Source organism: Ambystoma mexicanum, chromosome 8, assembly GCF_040938575.1.
Source record: "Ambystoma mexicanum isolate Mex_15411 chromosome 8, UKY_AmexF1_1, whole genome shotgun sequence".
NCBI classification, from domain to species: domain Eukaryota; kingdom Metazoa; phylum Chordata; class Amphibia; order Caudata; family Ambystomatidae; genus Ambystoma; species Ambystoma mexicanum.
Window position 1 is genome coordinate 971,877,671 of NC_090929.1, and position 27,812 is coordinate 971,905,482.

Consider the following 27,812-nt stretch of genomic DNA (forward strand, 5'->3'; position numbering starts at 1 on the left):
ATGAGTAAGCAGTGTTCCGCTTTGTCCTGGATGTATAGTACATCATTGCTAACTTAGATGGTGTGGTGTCTTTCTGCTACATTATGGTGGGAAAACTGGTTGGAGTCCTGTAGGAAACTTTGCTGGGTGATCCTTTCATTCAACTGGATGGGAATGATCTTCCAAATCCCTTTGCCAAGGGAATGAGGTGATAGGTGGCCAGGTCATCGGGTTGAGTGCAGGTTTCTTCAGCACGGCTTGGATCCGTCCTGTTTTCAGTGTAACTGGGAAGTTGTCTTGTGCGACGTTGAAAATTGGCATCATGGCTCCATCTTTGAGGACCATCACAATGAGATGGGGAGAACGTCAACTTATCAACTAAGATCAATTATGTTAAGAAAATGTGGAAAGTGCACGGTCACCCGAAGGTATCATGGCGCTGAGGGGGGGAGAATAGTCTGGCAGTAGCATCTAAAACAGGTAGGTCTTCAGGGCCTTTGTGAACGCAAAATGGTTAGACACATTTTTTAATGGAAGCGGCAGGTCATTCCACAATTGGGCCGCTGCCACCGAAAAGGCCCGGCCTCCAAAGCGAGAGCGGCAGATAGACGAAAACACAACAGGCCAGCCGAAGCCGATCGTAGTGTCCGATTAGGGAGATAGCGGGTGAATTTAGTCCACAAATATTCAGAAACTAGACTGTGCAAGGCCCGATGGACTAGACAGAGTGCCTTGAACTTAATGCGCTGGGCTACAGGCATCCAATGCAAGGAGCGCAAAACTGGCGAGATATGTGCCCCATACGGGGATCACGCTTCCACTCAAGTGGTCAGATTTTGCAGGCGCTGTATCCGCTGGTCAATGCCCTTAGGCTGGGCCAAATAAAGTGAGTTTACAGTAGTCCAGGCGACTCAAGACCATAGCCGCCACCACAGGCGGCCTGAGATTCGGGGGTAAGAAGGGAAGCACCTTTCTCAGTATCTTCAGATGAGAATGGCCAGCTTTTCGCACAGCCGACACTTGGGCATCCATGGAAACAGTAGCAGAAATGACCACTGCTAGATTCATTACTGTAACAACCGGGAAAGGGAGTGGACCCAGAAAAGATGGCCAAAAGGAGAACACCCATAGTGTAGGGTCAGGGGGAGAGTCCACCACCAACACCTCTGTCTTGTCTCCATTTAACTTCAGCAAACTGTGGTTCATCCAATTGCCCACGGCTTACAGGCACTGATGCAAGCACAATGACACCTCAGCCTGCTCAAGATCTAAACAAATCAGGATCATCTGCATATGAGTAGAACCGGATACCGAAGGAGCGGATGAGAGACACAAATGGCCAAATATATATATTAAAAAGAATAGGAGACAAAGCGGAGCCTTGCAGAACCCCACAACCAAGGAGACCGGGACAAGAGAAAAAAGGAGGGAGTGAGAGTATTTGAGTTCTCTCATCTAGAAAAGAGGCAAACCAAGCCAATACTTGACCAGAGATTCCCACCTGAGCTATGCGGGTCAGCAGGGTAGGGTGATCCATGGTATCAAAAGCCACAGATAGATGAAGTAAAATCAGGGCACCAACCCCTCCTGCATCCAGCAGCCTAGCCATATCATCCTGAACTGCCACCAAAACACTCTGTACCATGACCAGGCCTAAAGCCCAACTGAGAGGGGTCAAAAAGTTCGGAGGACTCCATAAATGATTAGATTAGTGGTGAAATCAGGGTTTCCAAGAGTTTAACAAAGAAAGGTAAGGGTGAAATAGGGCGAAAGTTTAAAGAAGTGTAGGGTCTAACAAAGGCTTTTTAAGAAGGGAAATCACTGTCACAACCTTCAGTTCCTCAGGGATAAAACCCATCTGACAGGAAGTATTAACAGCTACTGTGATCTCACTCAGAAGCTCTAGGGAGATATCCTTCATTACTGCCAGAGGAACTGAATCAGACGGGGCCGCTGACTTAAGTGGGCCGCAGAGATCTCAGCCTCTGCAAATTTAGGAAAAAGAGACCACCCTGTGGGTACAGCCAGGCAATTTGGGACTGGCAGTTCCCTGACAGGGGCAGATGCCATTGCTGCCACTGATATACTGGTACAAATGGTCACATTTTTGGTGGTAAAGAACTGAGACAGAGTCACAGAGTTCCTGGGGTGGATTCACCGTAGGCACAAGATTAGTTGTAGATGTCAGTGATTTCACCACGGAAAAAAGTGCTCTGGGTTTACAAAAGGCTTGCTCAATTTTCTGTGTCAATCATGACTTCTTCGCAGCCACAATCGCTGCGGAATAGGCAGCTGCACAGACTTTATATTGAGATCAAAGACAGGGATCATAGAGTTTCCGCCATTTCCGCTCAGCCTGTCTTAGCTCAAGTCGGGTCGATTTAAGCTGTTCAGAAAACTAGGGTTCAGACTGGAGCCCCTGCGGCTGAATTCGCCTTAGGGGGGGCCACCTCGTCAGCTGCGTGAACAGGAAAGCACGGCCCTCGGGGGCCACATCGCATTTGGCTCTGACTGAGGATACAAGGGCCTGAAGATTAGCCGAACGCCAGCTGCACTGCCAGACTCTAGGGGGAAGATTCTTCGGTTTCGTCCGTGCTGCTTTAAGAGTAAAGGTCACACAGTAATGGTCAGACCACAGCATGGGCTCAGCCGGAAGAATAGTTAATTGTACTTTTTTGGCAAAAACCAGGTCAAGCGTATTTCCCAATTTATGAGTAGGTTCTGAGACAAATTGCTGAAGGCCCAAGTCGGCCATGCTGTCAAAAAAAGAGGTCCATTGCTGGAGCCAGAGGACCATTAAATTTCACAACAAGGTGTGCACATTTTATTTGTAACTCAGCCGCTAAGTCTAAAAAGGGTTCGAGGAACCCAGCATACAATCCTGGAGGATGATGAATAATTAAGAAGTGACAGGTGTAATGTGGTGAAATGACATGTCAGCAGTAGCGCTTCCATAGCCATAGAGAATGAAAACACCAGCTGAGTAACCCTTAAATTCGATTAAATTAGATAAAGATCAAAACCACCCCACCCCCAATCTCGGAAGAGGCCCGATCAAGGTGAATAATTTTAAAGTCAGCAGGAATGGCATGGACCAATGCAGGCGCCAAGCACTCATGTAACCAGGTCTCGGCTGAACACAGCAGATCCGGTTTACAATCAAACCAAAGGATGGCGTGCGCTCATATCGAGCGGGTATTAAGAAGCATTGCAGACAGTCCCGTCATGCTCTAAGGCTGAAGGGGCGCCGAATAGGAGCTGGATGGCATACTGAGAGCAGGACAAGATCTGCAACCACATGGAAATTGTGTGTCAGGAGGTGCCAAGTTCAAAAGATCCTGCCTAGAGAAATGTACAGCTCCATCCAGCATGTCCGTAGCACAGATGGGCTTGCCTTTGGCACGCTGTAGGCGTGCCCGCTGCGCCCGTCCACTGCAGCACGTTTATGCAGAGAGAGAGAAGCAGCAGCTGGGCGCACGCGAGCGCAATGATCATAAAAATGGTTGTGGTTGGTAGCTTTCGGGGCTGCAAGAGGGTTGGGTCAGGTCTTCAGGAGTAATTGTCCTGAATTTGACTCTTGACATGTTGCAGGCAGTATGGTTGGGATGTTTGTAGTGTGTTTAGAGTGGTCAATGTGTTGCAATTACTTGGATGATACTGTTGATGGTGTTTCATTTATCAGTGGATTGTGGTACTGCAGGGGAGATGCAGCGCTTTATGGCTGGAATGATAGCTATGCACTTGTTGGATGATTCCATGATGGATGCTCTGTAGCAGTTTGCTTTGGCTATGGTGACGAGTATCCTGCATGTTGATGGAGGGTACTCAGTGTGGTCAGGACATTAGTTTGTGGAATTTTCACCATAACCTTCTTTTCTGCAGATGGTGTGCTTGCTGTGCTTACCAAGTATGGAGGCCTTAGTTTTGTTGAGTCCAGGTTTCAGTGGTGGTCAAGTTTTAGCAGGCTCAGTTAGGGTGTGGTTTAGTGCACTGAGCTTGACATTAATAATGCGCATTGATGTTGACTGGCATGAACATCATGCTTCAAAACTGACTGTCAATCAGAACTAGAGAGGCAAAGAGCTGTATGCTGAACAAAATGACAAGTTACTTCCTTTTGGCCCAAAAATAATTAATTGTTCATCATAAATAGGTCTTTTTCTTTTCATTTGGTTTTTGGGTGCCTCTATGCAATGGAAACCTGTGTGGGTCTTTAATATGTTCATCGCTACCCCCATCTAAAATAGAGCAGATTTTCTTTCCCAACTTACACCACTAAGTCTTTTTCGTTCACAATATGATTTCTTCTACCCCCACTCGGCTCACAGGCTAGGGAATTTCACTTCCACGATAGATCTGCGTTTGTTATGCCCAGTCTTACCGGTGGGGTCACTCGCTTGCAAGATCTGCGCCCCCGAGAACGGCTGCTGCACAACACAATCCATGTCCTCAGGGACTGTAGCAGCTTTCTCCGTTGTCACGGCCCCGGACCATAGTTGGTCACATCGCGCATGTGCGCTGGCTTGGTCCGTTGCCCATGGCAGCACGTCATTCGACGTCCGGCTTCAGATCCCATAGAGAACGCTGGGCACTCAGCTGCTCGCGTTGCAACCTTTTTTGGAGGGGCCGCTAGTGTTCGGATCATCTTGCTCCTGATCCCTTTATCTAGCTCCTTGGTTCTTACTCATGGATCCTGATCTCTTGTCTTTCTCTCCTGCATCTGCAGGTCTCATCATCTTTAATACCTATTTTCCTTGTTATTTTGATCTTGCCTCCTGGGTCAGTCTCCTGTCAATTCTCTCCCCTTTTGGGAGTGTGGGGGGGTCTTTATTACCTTGGGCTTCCCACATCCAGTGCTCTGCGCTACATGGCACCACAATAATCCATGCGTGGTCTTTCCCTTTGGTGTTGGGAGATGGCTCCCGGTTTCTAGCTGTGTTACCATTTACAGTCCAGGGACGGGGGGAGGACGGGAGGTCAGCTTTCCTCACTGCACAACTATGGACCGAGTTAGACGACAGGCTCTCTCCTACCCTGGATCGGCCAAGGGACAGAACAATAGATACACGGTAATCTCAGTGGAGCATTTTTTTGGCAGCGTTCATCTGGTTTGTGTTTGACCGAATTTTTTTTATTGCGGCAAACTGACCGCAATTTATCTGCTCGGGGCCCAATTTAAATGCACATGCATTTTTTGGGGTTTTTGTCCCCCCCCCCCCGACTCCAATTTTAAGGAAGTAGGGGACACCCCTGTACCCCCAAAATTGCAAAATGGAAAACATGGGGAGCCGGGGACACCCCCGTTAGGTCAAATGGGCTAGTACAGTTCTTCTAAGGAGAAGAATGATTTTGCAGTCTTTTACTTTCTATTTTGTTTGATTTCCGTGTATTCTGTTCGAGGGGGTGTACATATTGAGGCACCCTTACCTTGTCGGCGTAATTCACATCAGCTGCCTTTTGAATTTCTAAGCCTTCTTTCTCCCAGTCTTCCAACAATGTGCCAAACTCCATGTCCAAATTACTTCCGATCGGGCAAATGATGGAATCGCATATCAGTTACTAATACAGTTTGATGGCAATTCAGCTTAAGCCTCACTCAGTTTGACTTCCCTTTCTCACTTTTTATATACCATAGGTATACATTTACTGAACTTATTTAAAATTAGTTTTTTAGTAACGTTTTTTTCAACAGTCGTACCAAACTTTGGACAAAAGACTTGCACTAACTGAAGGCACTAGATGAAAGGGCTAGTCAACTAAACACCATCTTCATACAAATCTAAAACATTCCCAGCTTGTGCCTTACTCGAACATCTACAGCACTCTGGAGAGAGACATCCTAAAAGATTAACTTCGATAAGCTTAAATGTTGAAATTCTAGGAATATATGTTATTGTGCTTTTGAAAATGCGATTTGTTCTCTTAGGTAACTGCAAAATACTGAAAATTCCGCAGCGACACCTCTCACGTGTCAAACAGCTTTAAATACAGACACAGACAAAAGAAACGGTTATTTTCTACTGTGATATGACAGATATTCATACACAGTTGTCGCTGTGACAAGTTCATAATACAGATTTCCAAAGAAAAAACTAAAACCTAAAGCATAGAATACACGCTTACCCAAAGCATATACATATTCTATTTAACACATTATGTGTCCGTAAAGGCCAACCAGGGTCATCTTTAATTAATGAAAATGAAAGCTGTTGTACAAAAATGTATGAAAATTAAACACTAAAAAACGGTACTTACACAGGACTAAACACTATATTTATAAAAACACAATGAGACAGTTTGACAAAGCCCTAGGCTACAGGTGCAAAGTGTGGCTTGAATCGAGTGCCCGGATTTAGGTGCTGGCAAACGTTTGATTCAGAATCGGGATTTGTGTGCAGGGAGAAGGACCAGCTTGCAAAGGGTCTACAGCACCCGTGCAGGAATAGCTAAGTGTTGGCCGTGTGAGCGACATCTATTTATGTATTCTGTTACCCGGGACTCAAGGGGTTAACGCTCGGGAGCCCCCTCCGTTGGAAAGGCGGAGTCTGACTGTGCAAGGGGGTTATGGGGCACGTGCGCTGCGAATGCCACTTCCTTTTAGTTGTGAAAGAATAAAGAAGTTCCTCCTATCTCTCCGTGTGTGCGTCCTTCATTTGGGCCTAGATCCCTAGGCAACATTTGGCGACGAGGATCTCTCCCGCGCACCGGAGTCCTCCTCCGACGGCAGTCCGCCTGTGGTGGCCGATCCAGCGAGCCTCCTCCTCCTGCTCCACCTCCGCGCAGCACGGCACTCCGCCGAATCCGCCTTGTCGGACCTCCTCCGTCGGACCTCCGCGACGGCGACCCCGCCCGCGCAAGGACGGGCCTTCTCTCCCAGGGGCCATGAGCACCTCCAACCCGGGGTCCAGCCAAGGCTCGCCTCAACTGCCGCGGGCGGCGAAGTCGATTCAACTACGACTGCCCCCGCCGTTCACTATGACTCCGCAGGCCACCAAAGGCCCCAGATGGACCGACTGGATGGACGATTTTCGACACTTTGTGAGAGGATCCGGCGACGGGGACTCCCCCAATATGAGGGACATTTTCCTTAACCTGGTAGGGGGAGAAATAAAAACGGTCGTTAAGGCCATTCCACCCGCAGACCAGGACACTTTTCCCAAGCTGATCGGCGCGCTGGACAAACTGCTTATTATCGAAGTCAATCGGGACTATGAAAGATACTTGTTCAATCAATGCACCCAACTCCCGCAAGAGACCGTCGACGAATTCATCACACGTCTACGGGTGAAAGGGGCGAACTGCCAATTTGATGCGTTCTCGTTAGAAGAAGCTATCCGGCTGAGGGTGATCGAAGGGTGCCTCTCCCCTGCACTCAAGAAACAGCTCCTCAAGAAACCGCTCACCATGCCCGAGGTCAGTGAACTCGCCCGCATCCACGAGAGGGTGGATGCGCAGGCCTCGGCCATGGGTCACTCCAACAACGCGAAGGTGGGCTCAGGGGAATTTGTGGCCGCCATACTGCCCCCCCGTCAAGGCCCCCAGCCGTATGGACCATCCACTGCCCCGCCGATGTCAACCCCGCGGCTGCAAAGACAGTGCTACCGCTGCGGGATGTCTTTCCCCCACTCAGGGTCCTGTCCAGCCCTGTCCCAGCGATGTACCAACTGCGGAAGAGAAGGACACTTTCACTCCGTCTGCAGGGAGGGCGTCCCATTTCCACCGATGCGGCCCCAGGCGGCCCCCAGAATGCCGTTCCGCCCGCAACCCCTGCAATACAGCCAGCCGAGACCATATCAACAGGGCCTCGGCCAGAGGCGTTACGTTCGTGCGATGGACGAATACCTAGCGGCAGGATATGCCCCTCCGTATGACCAGGCCGAACAGCCCAGACATTTCACGGATGAATACGACAACCCGCCTGCAGAATACAGGCCGGAAACCCTCTGCCATGACGACCAGGCGGCGGCCTACTATGCGCCGCAGGACCACTACGACCAGGATGAGTTCGTAAACCTTATCCTCGACAACAAAGAGGCCAGGGAGGCCCCGCAGATCCCGCTCAAGATGGCGAACTGCCAATTTCAGTTTATGATTGACTCTGGGGCCACAGTGAACATCATGGGCGAACAAGACTACGTCAGGATACCATGCCCGCCACAGCTCAGTCCGTCTCGCTCCAGAATTTTCCAGTGGGGTGCCGCCACCCCGCTCCAAACGTTGGGTCAATTCACCCAGTGCCTTCTCCTGAATGGGCGGCAAGTTGATGCGACCAGTCACGTGATACGGTCCCTCGCCAAAAGCCGATGCCTCCTTAGCTACCTCACGGCGTCGCACCTCGGACTGATTGAAATTCACGTGAATGTGGGTGACGTGATCACTGCCGCAGCGGCCAAACCCGGCCAGGGGTACACGGAAGATGTGATTGCCTACCATCAAACTCAATCGCTCGTCTCACAAGAAGACATCGCGGGGGCCTTCCCCAAGCTCTGCGTGGGGCTAGGAAAACTACGGGGACCCCCAATCCGGCTCCATATTGACCCCAACGTGCGTCCAGTGCCGCAGCATCCCAGAAGGGTCGGATTCCACCTTCAGGAGACAGTTTCGGAGGCGCTCCAGCAACTGCTCCGCGACGACATCATTGAGCCGGCGACGGGTCCGACGCCGTGGGTGTCCCCCCTTGTGGTGGTACCCAAGGAAGGGGGCAAGATCCGTTTGTGCGTGGACATGCGGGTGGCCAACACGGCGATCCAACGGGAACGACACCCGGGACCATGTATTGAGGACATGATTGTGATGCTGAACAGTGCCCAAATGTTCTCTAAACTGGACTTAAATCAGGGATACCATCAGCTGGAGCTCCACCCTGACTCCCGGCCCATAACCACGTTTGCGACACACGATGGACTCTTTAGATACCGGAGGCTGAACTTTGGAATCTCATCTGCCGCTGAGATCTTCCAGGAAACTATACGCCAGATCATCCGACCTATCAAAGGGGCCCTCAATTACAGTGACGATATTCTCGTCTTTGGATCGTCCAAGGAATCCCATGACAGGGCTCTACACGACACCTGCGAGGCCCTTCAGGGTGCCGGCCTCACGCTCAACATATCGAAATGCCGGTTCGGCAAAACAAAACTCAAGTTCTTTGGACATATCTTCTCCAAGGACGGCATGCTGCCTGACCCCGAGAAGGTCGAGACGATCACCAACCTCGCCGAGCCCCGACAAGTGGCGGATGTCCGTTCGTTCCTTGGCATGGCAGGATACTGCGCAAGGTACATCCCCCACTATGCCTCCATCACAGACCCACTGAGGAAACTGCTACAGAAGGAGTCGCCGTTTGAATGGACACAGGCCTGTCAACAGGCTTTTGCGGACATCAAGCAAGCTCTCGCCGAGGCCCATCGCCTCGCATATTTCAACCCACAGTGGCACACCGAGGTGGTAGTCGATGCCAGCCCAGTAGGCCTCGGCGCCATTCTGGCCCAAACCAGTGGCGCAGATGTTAACCCCAGACACGTGATTGCATACGCGAGCCGAGCGCTATCAACGCCTGAACTAGCCTACTCCCAGGCCGAGAAGGAGAGCTTGGCAGCGGTCTGGGCGTGTGAGCATTTTCATAACTTTATAATCGGAAAGAAGTTTACGCTGATCACCGATCATCAGGCGCTTCTCTCATTGTTTGGGAACCCGCATACCAAGATGCCACCGAGGATTGAAAGGTGGGGCATCCGCCTCCAGGAATACGATTACGATATCGTACATCGCCCGGGGGGCGACCTTAACCCCGCCGACTACCTCTCCCGACACCCAGTAGGGGCCCCGCTGGCACGGAAGGGGGACGTTGCGTATGTGCAATATGTGGCGGCTCAGGCGCTGCCCCCGGCACTGTCACTCGAAAGGGTAGCGGCCGCGTCGGCAGCCGATCCGACGACAGCCCTGGCGATCAGCCTCACGACCGCCAACAAGTGGAAAGATCACCACAGAGCCACTCTAGCTCACCCGGGGGTGAACAAGCAAGAAATCGAACGGCTAGCCAGGGTCCATGGTGAACTGGCGGTAAAGGACGATAACATTCTGCTCAGAGGGTGTAGGATCGTCATCCCTGCCACACTCAGGAGCGAGGTGGTTAGCATAGCTCATGAAGGTCACAGGGGAGCCGAGAACACAAAGAAGCAGCTCAGATGCCATGTGTGGTTCCCCCTCCTGGACGCAGCTGTGGACGAGTGGGTGAGGAACTGCCACGCCTGTCAGTGCACAGCCCCTGCAGAACATCCGCCCCCGCTCCAACACACTCAAATACCTGAGCACCCTTGGGAACGAGTAGCCATGGATTTTTACGGGCCCACTGAAGCGGGCGACTATATTCTGCTCTTCGTGGATGAACACTCAAGATTTCCGATTGCCAAGAGAGTCAGCTCCACAGCGTTCTCTCAAGTTGCGGCAACGATAGAAGAGGTCTTCAGTGAGTGGGGGATCCCCAAGTGGGTCAAGTCCGACAACGGACCACCGTTCGGTGGGCACGAATTTGGGACACTGGCAGAGCACCTGGGGTTCAGGCACATGAAGATCACACCACGCCACCCCCAGGCGAATGGAATGGCGGAGCGATTTATGGCATCGATTAAGAAGGCCATTCAGAGGGCACGGCTGGACGCCGTTGATACACACCAAGCCCTATGCCGCCTGTTAAGAGACTACAGAAACACTCCCCATGAGGTCACAAACAAGACGCCTGCTGAGCTCATGTTTAGATATGAAGTGCGAACTCGCATCCCGAGGAGTACGGTGCAGGCTGAGCCGGCCGACCAAGATCTCCTCCAGAGAGATGCGGTGGCAAAAGAGAATGCGAGGCGTCGCACCGATGCTCGAAGAGGAGCGGTACTGCCGGGGCTCCAGGTGGGAGATGAAGTCCTGGTACAGCAGCCGGCAAGCAGGAAGACAGACCCGAGGTTTGCTCCAAGCCCCCTGAGGATTGTTGCCATGAAAGGCACGATGGTGACGGCGGAAGATGAGAACAGGACCGTCACCAGAAACTGTCAACAGTTCAGGCCATATGCAAGGAGAGAGCCCACGGAAGGAGCTCAAAGGGCACTCTCACCGGAACCACTAATGCAGAGGGATGATGAGTGGTTTCCCCCGGAAGGGGACCCCCGGGATGTGGCCCCGAGTGAAGTAATTGAAGAGGAGCCCGATCTGGGGACTCGAGGTGAGAGGCCGAGACGGCTCATAAAGAAGCCGATGAGACTTGTTGAGGAGTGTTAAGTCATGTGTTGAGACACAGGGTGTCAAGTTGATGTTTGGACATATTGTCCGGGGGTAGTGTTACCCGGGACTCAAGGGGTTAACGCTCGGGAGCCCCCTCCGTTGGAAAGGCGGAGTCTGACTGTGCAAGGGGGTTATGGGGCACGTGCGCTGCGAATGCCACTTCCTTTTAGTTGTGAAAGAATAAAGAAGTTCCTCCTATCTCTCCGTGTGTGCGTCCTTCATTTGGGCCTAGATCCCTAGGCAACATATTCAGCAACTGAACCCGGAAGGGTTTGGGGCAGTAGCCCGTTTCGGGGGTGGAAAGATGGAAATGCTCATGCTTTTCATGAGCCCATCCATCTGGAGCTTGTAAACACTGCTAGAGTTCTGGAAAATAACCATACAGGCATTATCCTTTCGCCTGCGTCTGGCCTTTGACAGGAAGTGGACTAGAAGCATGGGAAATGGTCACATGAACGGCTTTACAAAAAAGCCCATCCGTTTGTAAATTAGAGATGGGCTTGAAGTCAATGAGGTATGTGCAGTGGAGTGCAGCAGTCACTCTCCCGGCACACGCTCTACCTGTAGATTCTAGATATGGCATAATTCCACATCAGAAAGGCCACTTTTTGTGGTGAATCAACTAGCCTACTAAAAGTTGGGGTTTGTTCACTTTTGCACGTACATGTCACACAGAAGTAAACAAAAACCTATGCAAATAGGTCCCAATATATTTTACCACATGCCAAAAACGGAGCAATTGTGGAGCACGTTCAACGCAGCGTCAAGCTCTTAAAGTGTTAAATGCAGGCGATATTCAAGTTCTTTAACACTTCATGACCACTTACAGAATTACAGTATTTTCCAAAATGAGATTAGAAATGCAACACACAGATGTTCACCATTGCATACACACCTGCATAGCCTCTCCTTCAGGGGTGGCTACCTCTGGATGCTCGGACTCGTAATGCTTCTGAAGCTGTGTACTGGACGTGAAGAGCTCCCCGCACAGCTGGCAACCAAATGAGTTTTCTGTCTGGCTGAAATGCTCGGTTGCAACGTGGTGCTGCAGAGCACCAGGGAAGCGGAAGGCTTCGGTACAGTACAAACATCGAAATGGCTGTGACCCTGATGGGGCAAAAGAGGAAGACACTGATGGATGACATTTCTTTGGGCAAACACAACAGGTATAACAAGAAATAGAAATCGTCTAGCTTTAAGGTTAGCAGCACGAACTGAAATGACTTATGAACAAGCCAAGAAAACTGAATACCAGGGATGCAAAGCAGGTGAAAAACAGACCAGAAATTGTTTATTATAAAGCAGGACTGCCTTCTTTGGTAGTTGTCTTTGTCAATGCAAAATATAAATATACATTTGACAAGCTGTCGGCACTCGTTAACAAATGCAAGCAAGTAGTTATTACCAAAACAAACATGTACCAGCCCAGTTTCCAAAGAAATTACATTTTGCCTCATGTTTCATTCAACAGTGGGTTAGCCAGAAGCTGCAGTGAACCATGTCCAGCTTCCCCATTTTCCTTGACTATTCAGTGTAAGTAAACGCTTTTAAAGTGAGGCTAGCCTGAAAGGCTGCATTAAGATACAGTATACACACAAGTTTATAAACTTTTCGCCACCAATTTAACATCAACATTGATGTGAACATCAAAAGGGAGGTAGCTACAGAAACCTATTGGAAGGATGGGGTCCTATCTTGGATCTAATTTTCGGTGCAGATGAGACCATCGCAGACTACCCCCATTCCCCACTCTTCTTACACCAGACAGAACACTATACCATGCACCATCCGGCTCGGTCCACAAATCAAACCCCAGTTTCCCCAAAGTCATAACTGGAAATATCTTTCAATTGAACACCTGCTAGAAAGGCCAACAACTTCCCGCTCGAAATAATGCAGATAGACACTATGGCGTCATTCTTCAATGAATGGCTAACCAGAAGACAAGATTAGCCGCTACCTCTGGCAGCTATTCTTGACATTTATCCAAAGGGTACGCCCGAGAACTGAAAGAACAAAAGCAAAAGAAAAGATTCAGGGGCAAATGGCTCCATCATTACCTAGTAGAGAATATAACCTCAGCAGGATTAAAAGATTATATAAAAATATAACTGAAATAAAAAATAAGTAAGCATCAATAAAGTTCAAGCTCATCCAACTTTATTAATAAAGAATAATACAAAATCTTTCAAGAGCTACAGGGAATATTAGAACACCTGAAGTATTGCATGTGCAACAGCATTTCAAAATAATACTTTACTAGTAAGACATCAGCAATTCATGACGAAACCGAGATCAAATTTACAGCTTTCAATTTTACCATAACACGAGACTCCAGATCCCCAGAGAAATGCACACCTCACCATTGCAAAACACTTTTGAACCACTTTTGAACCACTCTACCTTTACAGTGCAGTTCCCTGGTGAATAATGGTACAAAGGTAGGGCACCTGCTGACAACTGTCCACCAAACATCTTTAAGGAATTAGCCAGCCAGTCCCCAGAATTGAGCAGCCTTCAAGCAATCTTTAATCTTGCCCTTACAGCTGGGTCGGTGCCGGAAACCTTTAGGACTGCTTGCCGATTCCCCCTTTTGAAGAAACCCCAATCAGATTTTACAATTTCTATTTGTGCAAACTGTAATACAAGTATGCTTCGTGGAGTGCAACCAGGAAGCTGAAGCAAGGAAAATACAAAAGGTGAGAAGGTAAAAAAGCCAAAGTTCCAGTGGGAGGGCCTAGCCAGTGATTTAAAAGGGTGAGAGCCAGAAGAGGGAAAGTCATAATCAGAGCTCTTAACCATGTAGGGGGTAAGTAGAGGGCAGATGAATAGACCGAGGGATCCAAGCCCCAGTTTGGGGGTTGGAGGGGGGAGGATTATAGCAAGATGAATTTCGGTAATGGTGCATAAATTAAACGTTAGCCACATTTTTGAACTGTAAAATGAATCTCCCTGGGTCTACAACACGTAGGACCCTCTGTAACTCATGCCTACAAGTTTGGAAGCCATCTAGAGCATTCGGATAGGCTCCCAAAGTGTCATTTGACACACTGCCTCCCTTGATATTGAGTTTCCCAATGGCATACATCCCAGGCATCTGCAGCTAGTGGCCAAAAGTAGCCAAACGCAACTTGTTGTTTGGGTCAGAAAGGACCTAGGGCCAGAGCCCCTGCTCATGCCAAGACTGTGCTTGCCCTTTGCCGGACTCCTGCTTCCACACATCCTTCGACTTAGTGACTCTCCATTCCTTACAGAGCTGCCGTTTTCTCTCAGAACCACTCAACATTAATGTTTAAGCTGGTTAACTGTCTTGGTGACTTAAAGTCTGATTCTAGCCCAACGCAGAACTTCAAAGTGCTTCTTCCCCTTCTTTTCTTTCGGCTCACTCCTTTTCTACCAGGAACTCCAACCTCCTCTAACATTCCTCACATTATCTGCTCCTCTACCCCACCTCCTATCACTTTTTTTGCGTGGCTCCTTGAATGCACAATCCCTCTGCAATAAGTCTTGCTTCCTACATCAAACTACTTCAACTGTTATCAGCCTCAGCATTCACTTTTTGCTTTCACAGAAACCTGGACCTCCCCCAATGACTGCTACCTTCTCCCACACTATCCAATTATAATTAATTGTACTTTTATAAATGCGCTTAATGCCAACAAGTGGGTTCTAAGCGCGGGATCAGGATTCAAACCTGTGTTGCGTTGTCTTGCTTCCAAGACAAACGCTTTGCCCCCGAGCTATCCTTCCTTCCCAACCTGTTGGCAAGGGTGATGGTGAGAGTATCCTTATCAAGAAGGCTCTCCCACCTGCTCCCCCTCTGACATCGCCTCTTCCTCTTTTGAATATGTCACTATTCAGCTACCTTTCATATGCCTCTCACTGTTACGCTACATATTGGCACACTGGCCCTCTCCTCCTACCCAGACCTGAACCTTCTTCTCTAGTCACTTCCCATTGCCTTTCGCACTGTCATGCTGGGGGCGTTTAACATTTCCAAGCCCTCAGCAGTTACCCACCTTGAAGTTAACTCCCTCCGATCTGACCACTCCCTCTAGCTACTCGATGACCAGCCTACCCACTCTGGCAGGAACTCTTGACCCGGTCTTTCTATTTACTTTAATCTCCTCCTTTGACTTCTCCATTGACCCCTTCCCCTTTTTGCACTTGAATATCTTGGCCCCTCCATCTTATACGCCCCCTCTCACCTCTTCATTGACCAAGCGAGAATTAATGTAGGACTCTCTTGCCGCTTTTACCATGAGGATGCGAGGACATCTATATTCTCGCCTCTTCCAATAACTGCACCTTTTCTGACTTCCACTATGCATTTATGAATCCCCTTGATCACGCTATCATTCATGTGCATTACCACCCCTGGCGAGGGACAGATTGTTACAAACTATCTGACTGGCCCTCGCCGGGTCGTTAACTGGTCGGGAAGGACTCACCTGGTCCTTCCCTTTCTTCCGCAGCCACCATGGGAAGGGAGAAGGGAGTATGAGTAATCCCTTCTCCCTGTTACATTGTGGATATTTTGTTGGTCTACGTTAAAAAAAAAAAATGTAATGGCCGGCATGGAAAAGGGAGAAGGAACCAAGTGTTCTTCCCGACAGCTTTTTATTTTGCATTTTTTATTCACATCGAGTTGAGAAACTGATTCAACGCTGTTTCTCAACTCGAGAAAAAATTCTATCAGTAGACCGGTATGTCGTTCCGGGGAACTAATAGCAATAGAACACTTGGAGGGGGGCATTACCAGTCTGGTAACACCCGCGGGGCAATGTTAAGCCCTGGCTTTGCACAGGCTTGTAACTATTGCCCCATGGGCATTACCAAACAAGTAATGCCCCGCCCACCTCGAGTTCTATAGCTTCCTTCATATCTGCCTGTTCACAACTCTGGATCACCCTCAAAACAAACATGAGTTGTGACCTGCCCTTCTGGCCCAAATTATGGACCCCCCCACCCTACCCCTAGCGTAGAAAAATGATCTTGCAGTCCTCACCTATGCCCTGTAGTCTGCCAAGCCCTCCTACTTCAGAAACCTAATTGCCTCCCTTCTCAATAACCCCTGTAAACTTCAACCTATCGTTCAACCTTTGCTCACACCTCCCAAGCCAATTACCAGCATTATCATTCGCTTTTATTTGACAATTGTTTCGTACACATACACTGCATTACTATATACAAATTATAACAAGAAACATCTAACAGTGCAGTACAGGTATAGTACAAAAATGGATATCATTCCTGGAATAGAAGCTTGAGATCTAACCATCAACGATATAAAAACAGAGACATCAAAAACAACGTTAGGAAATTGTGTTGTCTTACAAAAATCTTCAGCAAACAATGAAATCCTTACATTAAAATCATTTAGCATAGGTTTCAGGTAAATTTCCTTCCTTCCTTCCAGGCAACCCAGGTCAGGGTTTGTGCCCCCCAGCTGCTCTGTAACTTTGCCAAAAATAAATATCTGAGCCCCCACCGGCCCACGTGCAGCCCGCTCTCCCGCAGCCCAATACAGCGCTCCATTTGCCTTCCCCACCCTCCTCCCAGCCCTCCCACGTCCCCCGATTGGCTAGTCTCCCCTTTCCATGTTGTGTTGTCCCTCCACAGTCCCCGAGTGCGCCTCTTCCTTCCAGACAACCCAGGTCAGTGTGTGTGCCCACCAGCCCCTCTGTAACTTTGCCAAAAATTTGTATCCGATTCCCCCACTAGCCTGTGTGCATACCCGCTCTCCCCCAGCCCAATACAGCACTCCATTCTCCTTCCCCACCTCCCCTGATTGGCTAGTCTCCCCCTTCTGTGTTGTGTTGTCCCTCAACGGTCCCCGAGTGCACCCTTCCTTGCAGTCGACCGAAGTCAGTGTTTGTGCTGCCCAGCTCCACTGTAACTTTGCCAAAAATTAAATATCTGAGCCCCCACCGGCCCGCGTGCAGACCTGCACTCCCCCGGCAGAATCCAGCACTCCATTTCCATCCGCACCCGCATCCCCCGATTGGCTAGATCACAGGCCATAGTTGACGCTCCCAGGCAGCCCTCTGCCCGTTGCAGCCCCTGCAGCTAAGGACCCCAAAGCAAAGGCGTCTCCAACGGAGGTGGCTCAACATCGTGTCTGCAGGTGTCCTCAGGGGAAGCCAGTGGCCAGCTGACAACCAGCAGCAACGAACAAGGTAGGAGAGGCCAGGGTGGGGAGTAGGGCAATCACTCTACTCTGGAAGCCCTGCCGTACAACAAATCCACATACCTTGGAACAATAGTAAGATTATTAGCTTGTGCCTCTGAAATAATACTGTGATTATTAGACTGCACCACACCTCTAGTCGTGTTTAGTCTTGCACTCATACCTAGCTGGGTTTAGTCTTGTACTCATACCTAGCTGTGCTTAGTCTTGTACTCACCTTGCAATGTTAGGCGTAGGCCTCTCTCCCACTATACAGGATTCTCAAATCTAGCTGTGCCTAGTCTTGCACTAAAATCTAGCCGTGTTTAGTCGTGCACCCAAATCTAGCTGTGTTAAGTCTTGTACTCATCCTGCCTTGTTAGGGGTAGGCCTCTCTGCCACTATACAGGCCTCTCAAACCTAGCCGTGTTTAGTCTTGCACCCAAATCTAGCTGCGTTTAGTCTTGTGCCCTAACCTAGCTGCGTTGTCTTTTACTCATCTTACACTGTTAGGTGTAGGCCTCTCCCCCCACTATATAGGATTCTCGAATCTAGCTGTGCTTAGTCTTGTGCTCAAACCCTGTTTAGACTAACCTGACACACATCTGGAGGGGTACAGACTGTGATAGTATCATACAAACCCCCACCAATAACCTCAGAAAACAATATAGACAGCTAGTGAATTGAGTCCTAGACCACCCGACAACCATATGCCCAGTACCCCAACCCCTTCGGACAGCGCTCCCTAGGATACATACCCAACCTACCTGAAGAACAGATAGCACCAATAAAGCACCCAAGCCAACCAGCAACAGACGAATCACCAGTACTGCCCTAGCACAAGACATTACAGACGACCACTTGACCCATTGTCTCGGAACAGAGCACTGAAATGCCCCAGAACATGAATGGGCACAGTGAAAGAACACAAGATCATTCCAGAATGGACATGGACACGCAAATCCAACTTACCCCAGCAGTAGCAGCCTCAAATGCAGGAAACACCCCGCCAAAAACCAATAGGATCAGAACAAACTTTGAAAGAGAAAAATCCATATATCTCACACCATACCTCGCAACAACCCCAGGACCTGGATACCTCAACGACACCACGACATCGAACCATGCGAAGAATAGTCAGAGACAGTCAGGAAAAAGACGAGAGCACCCAAGAAGAGGGTGGGAAAACTCCTACCCCCATTACCTCATACATCACAAGAACAGAAGGGCACCACCAACACCCACGGCACGGCAGAGAAAACGACAAAGTACTAATAACCAACAACCCAACCATTAACCTAACAGACGGATTCAATGAAGAAGCCTTCGCTGATCTTCTACCAATCGGCAGGAATAGGGAAGCACTGCTATTGAACAGCCAAGCTTTCAATCTAGCAGACCGCTTCAATGAAGATGCAGACCTCGCTGATCCTCATCCAATCAACGCCAATACAGATGCACTGCAACCAAACAAGTGCCAACCAAAACAAGGAACTACTAATAAACAAAACCACACCAAAAAGATCCACTGCAAATTAATCAATGCAAGGACAATGTCCAAACATGCCACCGAAATATACGATCTCCTTTGCAACGGAGGGATCGACATCCTATTTGTAACAGAGACATGGCTAGACAACAACTACAAGATCACCCTCAACAACTGCCTGCAAACTTCAAAAGTGTCTAAACAAACAGAAAAACCAGAAGAGGGGTGGGACTGGCAATCATTGACAAGGAACACCTGGCTATCAAATTGGAAGACCCACTAAACATTGATAAATGCAATCACACGCCTGTCAGTAAGCCCCAAAACAAACCTGAAATTCATACTGATATACAGACTACAAACCTACGATGCAACCTTAGTAGACGCCCTCACGGAAGCAATCACGATCCGAGCCATCAAACACAACCATCAGATACTCCTCCGAGATCTCAACATCTGGTTCGCAGAAGAAGCCACAACCACACAACAATCTTTAACCAGCCAACTAGCAGCAACAAATCTACAACAACTAGTCAAAGGAGCAACCCACTCGGCAGGGCATACACTGGATGCAATCTTTGCAAACAAAGAACTCCTTGTCACAGCACCCCCAATTCAAATCCTCTGGAGCAACCACCTCATCATTCCCTTCGTAATCAAAATGACCACTTCAGTAAATGGGCAACAAGACAAACCAACGACCACCATGAAAAGAAACTGGAGAACCATCAAAAACTCCAACCTAATTGAACTCCTGGGGCTCAGCAAACCACAACCAACATTTTTGGAAGAAGCAGACCTTGACAAAAAAGTAGCCCTGCTCCACTCCTGGATTGTAACAACGATCGAAAATATCGCCAAAGAAAAACCTTTCACTCCTTCTCATAAAAGAGCAATGGCAAAATGGTTCACCCCACTACTCAGCACCATGAAAAGAAAAAAACCAAAGACTAGAACTAGATTAGAGAATAGAAAACAACACTGCCAAGAAGCTGAAATTTCTGCAACACAACCGGGCATACAAAAGGGAAATACAAAAAGTGAAGAGGAAACATTACGACAACCGAATCTTCGAAGCACCAAACACCCAAACAGAGCTCTTCAAAATCATAAATGAAATCTAAAATCCACTGGTCTGCAACAACACACCAACTCCTTCGACGAAACTAGGCAATGACCTAGCAGACCACTTAAAAAACAAAATCATCAACATCCAGCGAACCATACAAATCAGAAACTGATCATACTACGATCCCCTCCTACCCTCAGAAGGAACATCCGAACAAACTGCAAAGCTTTGCCGAAATTCCTTTCTGGGGATAATAAGGAATTGCAACCATTGAGGAACAAAAGGACGTTTCTATAAGAATTTGCAGCGTGGGTTAATCTGCCCTGAGCATTTTGGGCCTGTTCAGGTTTCTCCACCAGGCCTACGTGTCATGATGCCCGCTCCCGGGGAGCCGGTACAAGCCCTGCGTCCCCAAAAGCGGTCATCCAGTCCCCAGGGAAGGAACCAGCAGCCTATGGCGCCAGGCTCATTATGGGAGTGCTTGGGTGCACTTACCCGATGCAGACCATGCTGCAGGATCCCGGCCTCCTTGAGGCCTGAAAGGAACTACTTTACCTGTGGGACTAATTTACCATCCGGGTGTGGTCGGGGAAGGATACATACCTGATTGGGGGAAGGATACATATCTGGAACTTCTTCCAAGGCTATTTAAACCCCACCCGAACAGCCACACGTGCTTCGCGTTGTTCTGCATCTAGCAGCTGGACACTCACCGTGTCTGCTCCTGCATCCTGACTTCTGCCACGCCTGCCAGCATCCTGGATCACCTGCAAAGGAAGGGAAGAAGAGAACAGAAGAAGGAAAAGTCCTTACCTGCTAAATCCGCATCCCGGAGACATCTCGCCGACAATCCTGAAAAGGAAGACTTTTATTTAAAAGCTCATCGCGTCGATCGCTGCAGCGCCGCATTCCACTCACCTTTACAGGGCGCCTCCATGTTCAGCAGCGATCATCCGGATTCGCAGTCACGCCCCAGGGCCTAGGGAGAAAAAGACAAGAACAAAAGGTGAGAGAGAGAAGGGAATAAGGAAAGCTAAATCTCCATGTTAAGACTTACCTGTTGATTCATTCCCTCTTCATTTCGGGTCCGCGCCGCATCCTGGCATTTCCGGACCCCGGCCCCTAAGGGGAAAAAGAGACATCAGCGTTAATGAGCGAATGAAAAGACATTACCAAAAAACGCTCATTAAAGATTTACTTGATTTCTACAAGGATTTCACCTCTCATCTCGGGTCGGTGCCTGTTCCCCGGCATTCCGTACCCCGGCCCCTATGGGGAAAAAGACACTAGCATTAGTACATTAATGCATGGACACAAGGGGAACCTCTTATCAAAAAACTTACCTGGAAGCCAAGCAAGTTTGGTTCTCACCAATCCGAAAATCCAGTGAAGTAACTGGATACCAACGCGCCCCTGCATCAGAAGCAGGATGGAGAGCTCGTCCTTCCAGACCCTAAGGTGAGACGCTACGGGGAATCACAGAAGGGTTTCGAGGAGGGTGAGAGGGGAAAGTGGGAGGCCGATTGCATTACCCCGCAGACAGTTAATCCCCTATTTTCGCCTACAGAAGGATACTTCTGCGAGCTAGACAAGCCAGATTTGGGGGCCCGGTCCAGTCCATCTTCCGAACCCTGCGCATCACCTTAGAAGAGGTCACAGCAGCGCGAACCAGGCCAGCGCCTCCGTGGGAGTCAGGTGAGCGTTACACTACGTTTACTGCACAGTCATGTAAGACTGAATGTACCTACCGTAACTATAAAAATAGAGTTGCTTTATATGCGCGCACTAAGTCTATGCATCTATAATTCCTACAATATTGTATTTATGACGGGTTTCTTAACGTGGCTCTCTCCCTCTGGTACATTGCACGTCTGTCTATGGAACTCGGCACACTCTAAAGCTCCTAGGTGGGTGGCAAAGGTTAATTCCTTTCCCAACATTCCCCCTTTCGTTACTTCTACAGTAAAACATTCCTCTGCATGTTTGCGCTCATTTTCCCTCCTCACCGCAGCTTCAAATGAGAGCATTCCCTTTATTGGCATCCATGCCCTACTTACATTTTGCATGCTTTCTCCCGCTTGCAGGAGTATATGTCATAAGAGTAGTTTCTTACCTGTAACTCCATTCCTCCAGCGTTGGTATCTTTCATGGATTCACATGCTGTGAATATTCCCCGTCAGGCTGGGAATCCCTGGTTACTTTGATTTAGTACTTTTCCTATGGAACAATTGTGACACCTTGCTTTTGGTCCCCACCAATAGGACGTTGAGTGTATAGCTCCGCTCCAGCAGCTTCCCCTCAGATTTTAACCACACAGCTGGAGGATAACGCCCTTCCAGAGGATGTTTGCCTGGAGGGGAAGGCTGGAGGGCTCATGTGAATCCATGAAAGATACCAACGTTGTAGGTTACTCCCTTCTCCAGCATTGGATCTTTCATGGATTCATATGCTGTGAATAGATTTTATAGCAGTATACAGGTCTGGAGGAGAAAAACCAGGCAATCAAAGATTAGAAACCTTTGGTTTTTTTTGTGCTCATGCGAGAAGTATACATACGCAAGTACAAGAAACACCCCGGAAGCTGCAGGGATTACCTTACTGGAACAGCCGTTGAAGGACTGCTTGTCCTATCTGCATCTCTTCCACGTGCTTTTGTTTTAGGCAGTAGTGCCTAGTAAATGTATGAGCCAATGCCCATGTTGCCGCCTGGCAAATGTCTTTGATGGGCATTCCTGACCAGAGAGCCTGCGAGGCCGCCATGGCCCTAGTAGAATGTGCCCTGGCTGCAGTGGCCTGTTGGCCTTTGCGTGGCAGAAGGAAATCACCAGGGATATTTGCTATGCATTGCTTTGAGATGGCTTTCTCCTTGTTGGAGGGGCCAAAGGAGATAAAGAGCTGTCTCGCTGCGCTAAATGATTTTGTCCTGTCCAAATAATATTTTAACGCCTCTTTACATCCAGGGAGTGCAATGCTCACTCTGCTGGGGAGGTGTCGTTCTGAAAGAATGTAGGTAGGGTGATGTGTTGCATTCTTCTGAAATTCATATGGTACGTTTGGGATAAAGTGAGGATTGGTGGAGAGGATTACTTTGTCCTTTACAAATCGGAGGTACGTAGGGTCCACCACTAAGGCTTGCAGTTCAGAGACTCGTCTGGAGGACATAATGGCAATTAAGAATTCCATTTTCCAGGTCACAAACTTAATGTGCGTCGAAGATAGTTCAAAAGGGGTTTTCATGAGACTGGCCAGGACTAGATTTAGCTCCAGGACTAGATTTAGACTCCATACCGGTGGAATTATTTTCTTTGGTGGAAAAGTGTGAAAAAGCTCCTTTAGGAAGTGTTTGAGCAGCATGAAGCTTTAGAGAGCAGGTGTTCCCCTTTTTCTGGTGAACCTGAAGATTGCAACCAGGTGTACTTTTATGGAGGAGATCGGAAGATTGGCAGCTTCAGTAGGTGGGGAAGAACCTGTTGTGGTCATATGGCCAGTGGTGGAAGGTTGCATTGCTGTGCACACCATGCACAGAACCTTTTCAATTTCTGGTTGCAGGAATTGTTAGTGAAAGGTGCCCTTGCTGCCGGCAGTATGCGCTGGCAGTCCTGCGGGATGTTTAGGTGGCCAAATTCAGCGTGACCAGGAGCCACACTGTCAGCTTGAGGGAGCCCGGATTGTGATTTAGAATGGCACTGTTCTGCGATAAGAGATTGCCGTGAGACCCCAGATGGATTGGATTATCTGCAGACAGTTGAAGGAGGTCCGAGAAGGTTTGTCTGGGCCAGTCCGGTGCCAACACAATTATCTTGCAATATCATCCGCGGATCATCTGGATTGTCTTCCTGATCAGAGGGAATGGTGGGAATGCATATGCGATGATGCCAATCCATGGAACGAGAATGCGTCCCGTGCGAGATGGGTTGTGGAATCCTGCTTGCAAACTCCTTGCACTGCTTGTTGCTTTGTGTGGCGAAGAGGTTGAGAGGAGGCTGGCCCAACGCTGAGAAAATTCTGCATATTTGGTTGTTGTGCAGTCGCCATTTGTGGATCTGCGTCAAGTCCCTGCTGAGGGTGTCTGCTTGTTTGTTGGTTGTTTATCCCCCAGAAGGTGGAATGCTTGCAACACAATGTTGTTGTGAATGAATCAGTGCCAAATGGTGTGTGCTTCTTGAGACAGGGTGTTTGACCTTGTGCGGCCCCGTTTGCGCATGTAAGACATTGTGGTGGTATTGTCTGTGAGGATTTGCACTATTGAATTCCTGATCAGAGGAAGGAAAGACTTTAGGGGCCAATGGACAGCATGCAGCTCCAGGACATTTATGTTGAGGGTCGATTCTTTCTGGAGTCCACATGCCTTTGACTTGGTGCTTGCCAAGGTGAGCTCCCAACCCGCCAATGAAGCATCAGTGACGATAGTGAGTGGGCTCTACTAGTGGAATGCCTTTCGAGATGTTGTCGAGGATTGCCTACCATTTCGGTGACTATGAGAGGCTTGGGGTGATGTTTTTTTTTGTCCGCCCAGGAACTGTGTGTCTGGGTAGCTAGAAATCTTTGTACTGGTCACATGTTTAATCTGCAATTGGGTATTAGTGCAATGCAGGACGACATGGTCCCCAGTAGAGCCATGTATTTGTGCACCGTGATTTGTTTGTTTGGAGTGAAGTAATTTGTTAGGGTTATTAATTTTTTCACTGGCGGCTGAGGGCTTGATGAAGCCTTATTCCGTGAGAAATTGTGCGCCCAGGAACACCAAACCTTGCAAGATTTGGCATAATTCATTGCAAATCCCAATTGTTGGAGAAGAGCTTCGGTTTGTTTCAGTGAAACAGAGGTTTCTTGATATGTTGGACCTCGAACCAACTAGTCGTCTAGGTATGGGTAGACGTGGTGGCCCTGTTTTCTGAGGAAAGCTGCTACTGGTACTAGGCATTTAGTGAAAGTCCTTGGGGCTGATTTGAGGCCGAATGGAAGGACTCTAAACTGGTAATGACTTTCGCCAACCTTGAATCTGAGATAATGTCAGTGTCTCTGATGTATTGGGAAGTGAATGTGGACGTCTTTCAGGTTTAAAGCCGCCAGATGCTCGTAGGGTTGTACAGCCTTTATGACATCTTGTAGTGACCATTTTGAACTTTTTTCTGTTTTTGTTTAATTTCATAATTCCAAAATTGGACACCACTTCCTGTCCAGCTTCTTTACTACGTAGTATCTTGAGTATACCACTTTTCCCCTCGAAGGAGGAACTCTTTCTATTGCCCGTTTTTTAAAACATTTGGCGTACTTCTTGTAGGAGAATTGGAAAGTGTGGGTGTGACACCGTTACAGGAGGTACGGGTTTCTGCACGTGCTTGAACGCCAACAGGTGGCCGTGCTGGATGGCATCTAGCACCCATCTGTCTTTTGTAATTCCTTGCCACCTGTCGAAATGAAACGCCACATTTCCTCCTACCAGTGTGCCCCTGAGGCAGTCATTGTTGGGCCTTGTTCGGTCTACCTCTTTTGCAGGTGGCTGATCCGCATTTACGTTGTACATGGTGGTAATCCCTGTTGCGCTGTGAGGACTGGTAGTTCCTGCTATATCTCTGGGAGTAGTAGCCGGATCTGCCGTAGTTCTTGTGCCTTGAGGACAAGAACCTGGATGACCTGACGCACCTCGAAAGAAACGAAAAGACCTTCTGCCCTGTAGGATGTTCGTGATCTAGCAGTATCGAAGACTGCTTTCATTGTCTTAAGGGCCTCAAAAATCTTGTCGCTGACAACGTTCTCTCCCTCAAACGGCATGTCGACAACTTTATGTTGTACCTCCTGTCTAAAATCGGTACACTGTAGCCATCCTTGCCTTCTCAGGGCGACACCATTACCAATTTGCTTGTATCCCATCTCTGTGAGATCTACTGCAATGTTGATACTATGGTTTGAGGCCTCCTCACCTTCAAGTACCAGTGTCATGGCTTCTTTTTCGCTGTTGTTCTGGCAAACGCTCCAATATGGGAGCAAACTGGTGCCACATTTCGTGGTTGCAGCGAACCACTATTGCAAGGGCATCGGCCGCTTTAACTGTTGCCCCGATGATGAGCACTTTTTTGCCAAAGGCATCCATTTTCCTGACCTCATTGTCCGGGGGAGAGGCGCATTTGTGTTGTGTACGCACCTTGCGTCCTGCTGACACTACCGACTCTGGAGAGGGCTGTGAGTTTGGACATTTTGGTGTTGTATCCGGTGCCTTAAATTACTCGTTTATTCTCCCTTTTAGGGCCAGTTCAGAGAAAGGATGTGTCAGGGTTCGTAGCCCCTCTTGCCAAACATGATCTAGGATGGGTATAGAAAACACAACCTTTTTGCGCTTACCCATGTGATCAGAAAGGAAACAATTCCAGGCATGCCTTGGATACCATGGCCTGGAAAGCACCGATGTAGTCTGGTGGAGAGGGTTGTGCTGGACTACCCTGTGTATCCTGATCGTCTGTATTCCATATATCGTCTTGGCGGTAGAGGTTGTGTCCCTTGGAACCGTGTCTTGATCTGTATCCTCCCCCTTCTATTCGCGGGCTAGCTCTTCTTGGAGGTGGAGGTCTAGGTGGAGATTGTACTTTGTGTGCCGGTCGTGGACGTTTGGCACAGTCCCTGGACTAATGCCCTTGATCTCTTTCTTCTTGCTGACCTGGTGTATCCTGGTCATTTCTACATAGATGAGTCCCCTGTGGCTGAGGAGGTGGGGAGCCTGGCATTGAATTCTCCTATCAGTGTTTCCAGAGTGGAAAGTACCTGCTCGGAGAGTAGAGATTGCGGGTTCAAAAGGGGATAGGATGGGTCATACCTCCTGTCCCCGATGGTGTACAGGGAACACCAAATGGTACATTATGTAGCCTTAGAGGTGTTTCTTCCCCTCTTGATTGGAGGCGACAGGATGACTTGTCCTGTACATGGGGTTGGACCCTGCATTCTTCGAAATCGGAATGCGTGACCCCTGGGCACTTCTCTCTTGGAGGCTCAAAAACAGATGTTATCTCATGTTGTAAGATTTCATCTGGCATGATTTTGGTGTCGTTTATGGGAGACATGCCTAGAGGAAGTTGCCTGGACTCCACAGGATCCTTTGTTGGAGTTTTTAGTATTCCTTTACTGCAGGATACTATAGTGTCCTGTTGTAGTTGTTGGATAGGTAGTTCTGTATGAGCCGTGGCTTGAGCCGCAGAAGAAATGGTTGAAAGGGTGGGAGCCACAGCCTCACTCCCGGGAGATTTGTGTTTTTTTGTCGTTGACGAGAGGGTAGTCGACGAGTGATGTCACGATTTCGTCATTGATTTTGTGGCCGAAGTATGTATCGTCGACGATTTTGTTGTCTGAGGATGTTGTGTACGATTCTTGTCCAGAGGAGGATCTTGACGATGAGTGGCATTTCTTATTAGAGGACGAAGATGGGGTCTTCCTGGATGGTTTAAAGTTGTGTTTCTCCTTCGTGGGAGAGGATGTTCGCGACGAGCAGGAGGTCAATGGGCGTGAATCCTTATCAGTCTGTTTTGAAAATGTTTGTCAATGGAACTGTCGACAACAGTTTACGATGAGGATGCTTCAATGCTAACCGGTGTCTTTTAAACAGGAGACTGGGGGTGTGATGCAGTCTTATTGTGGCTCGCCAACGATTTTGGCTCACATGTTTCTTTTTGTTACTTCGCAGGCCGTTCTTTCAACCTGGACCTGTGGCTGTCAGAGGGGGTGGTAGCTCTTGCACTCCTTGATGAGCCCGCTTCCGATTCAGAGTATGCTCCTTTCTTAAGCCAACAAATCAGTCTACTGTTTCTGTCTTTGAGGGTTTTCTGAGAAGAACCCTGACAGATTTC

General features: G+C 48.7%; 1 protein-coding gene across 2 annotated transcripts in view; it reads right to left on the reverse strand.

Moving 5' to 3' along the window:
- ZBTB40 (zinc finger and BTB domain containing 40) overlaps positions 1–27,812 on the reverse strand; it is a 948,694-nt gene that overhangs the window by 93,926 nt on the left and 826,956 nt on the right. For both annotated transcript variants that reach the window (XM_069610881.1, XM_069610880.1), the window contains exon 15: positions 12,146–12,357. In XM_069610881.1, coding sequence (XP_069466982.1) covers positions 12,146–12,357 — 212 coding nt within the window. The remainder of the gene's footprint in view (positions 1–12,145; positions 12,358–27,812) is intronic.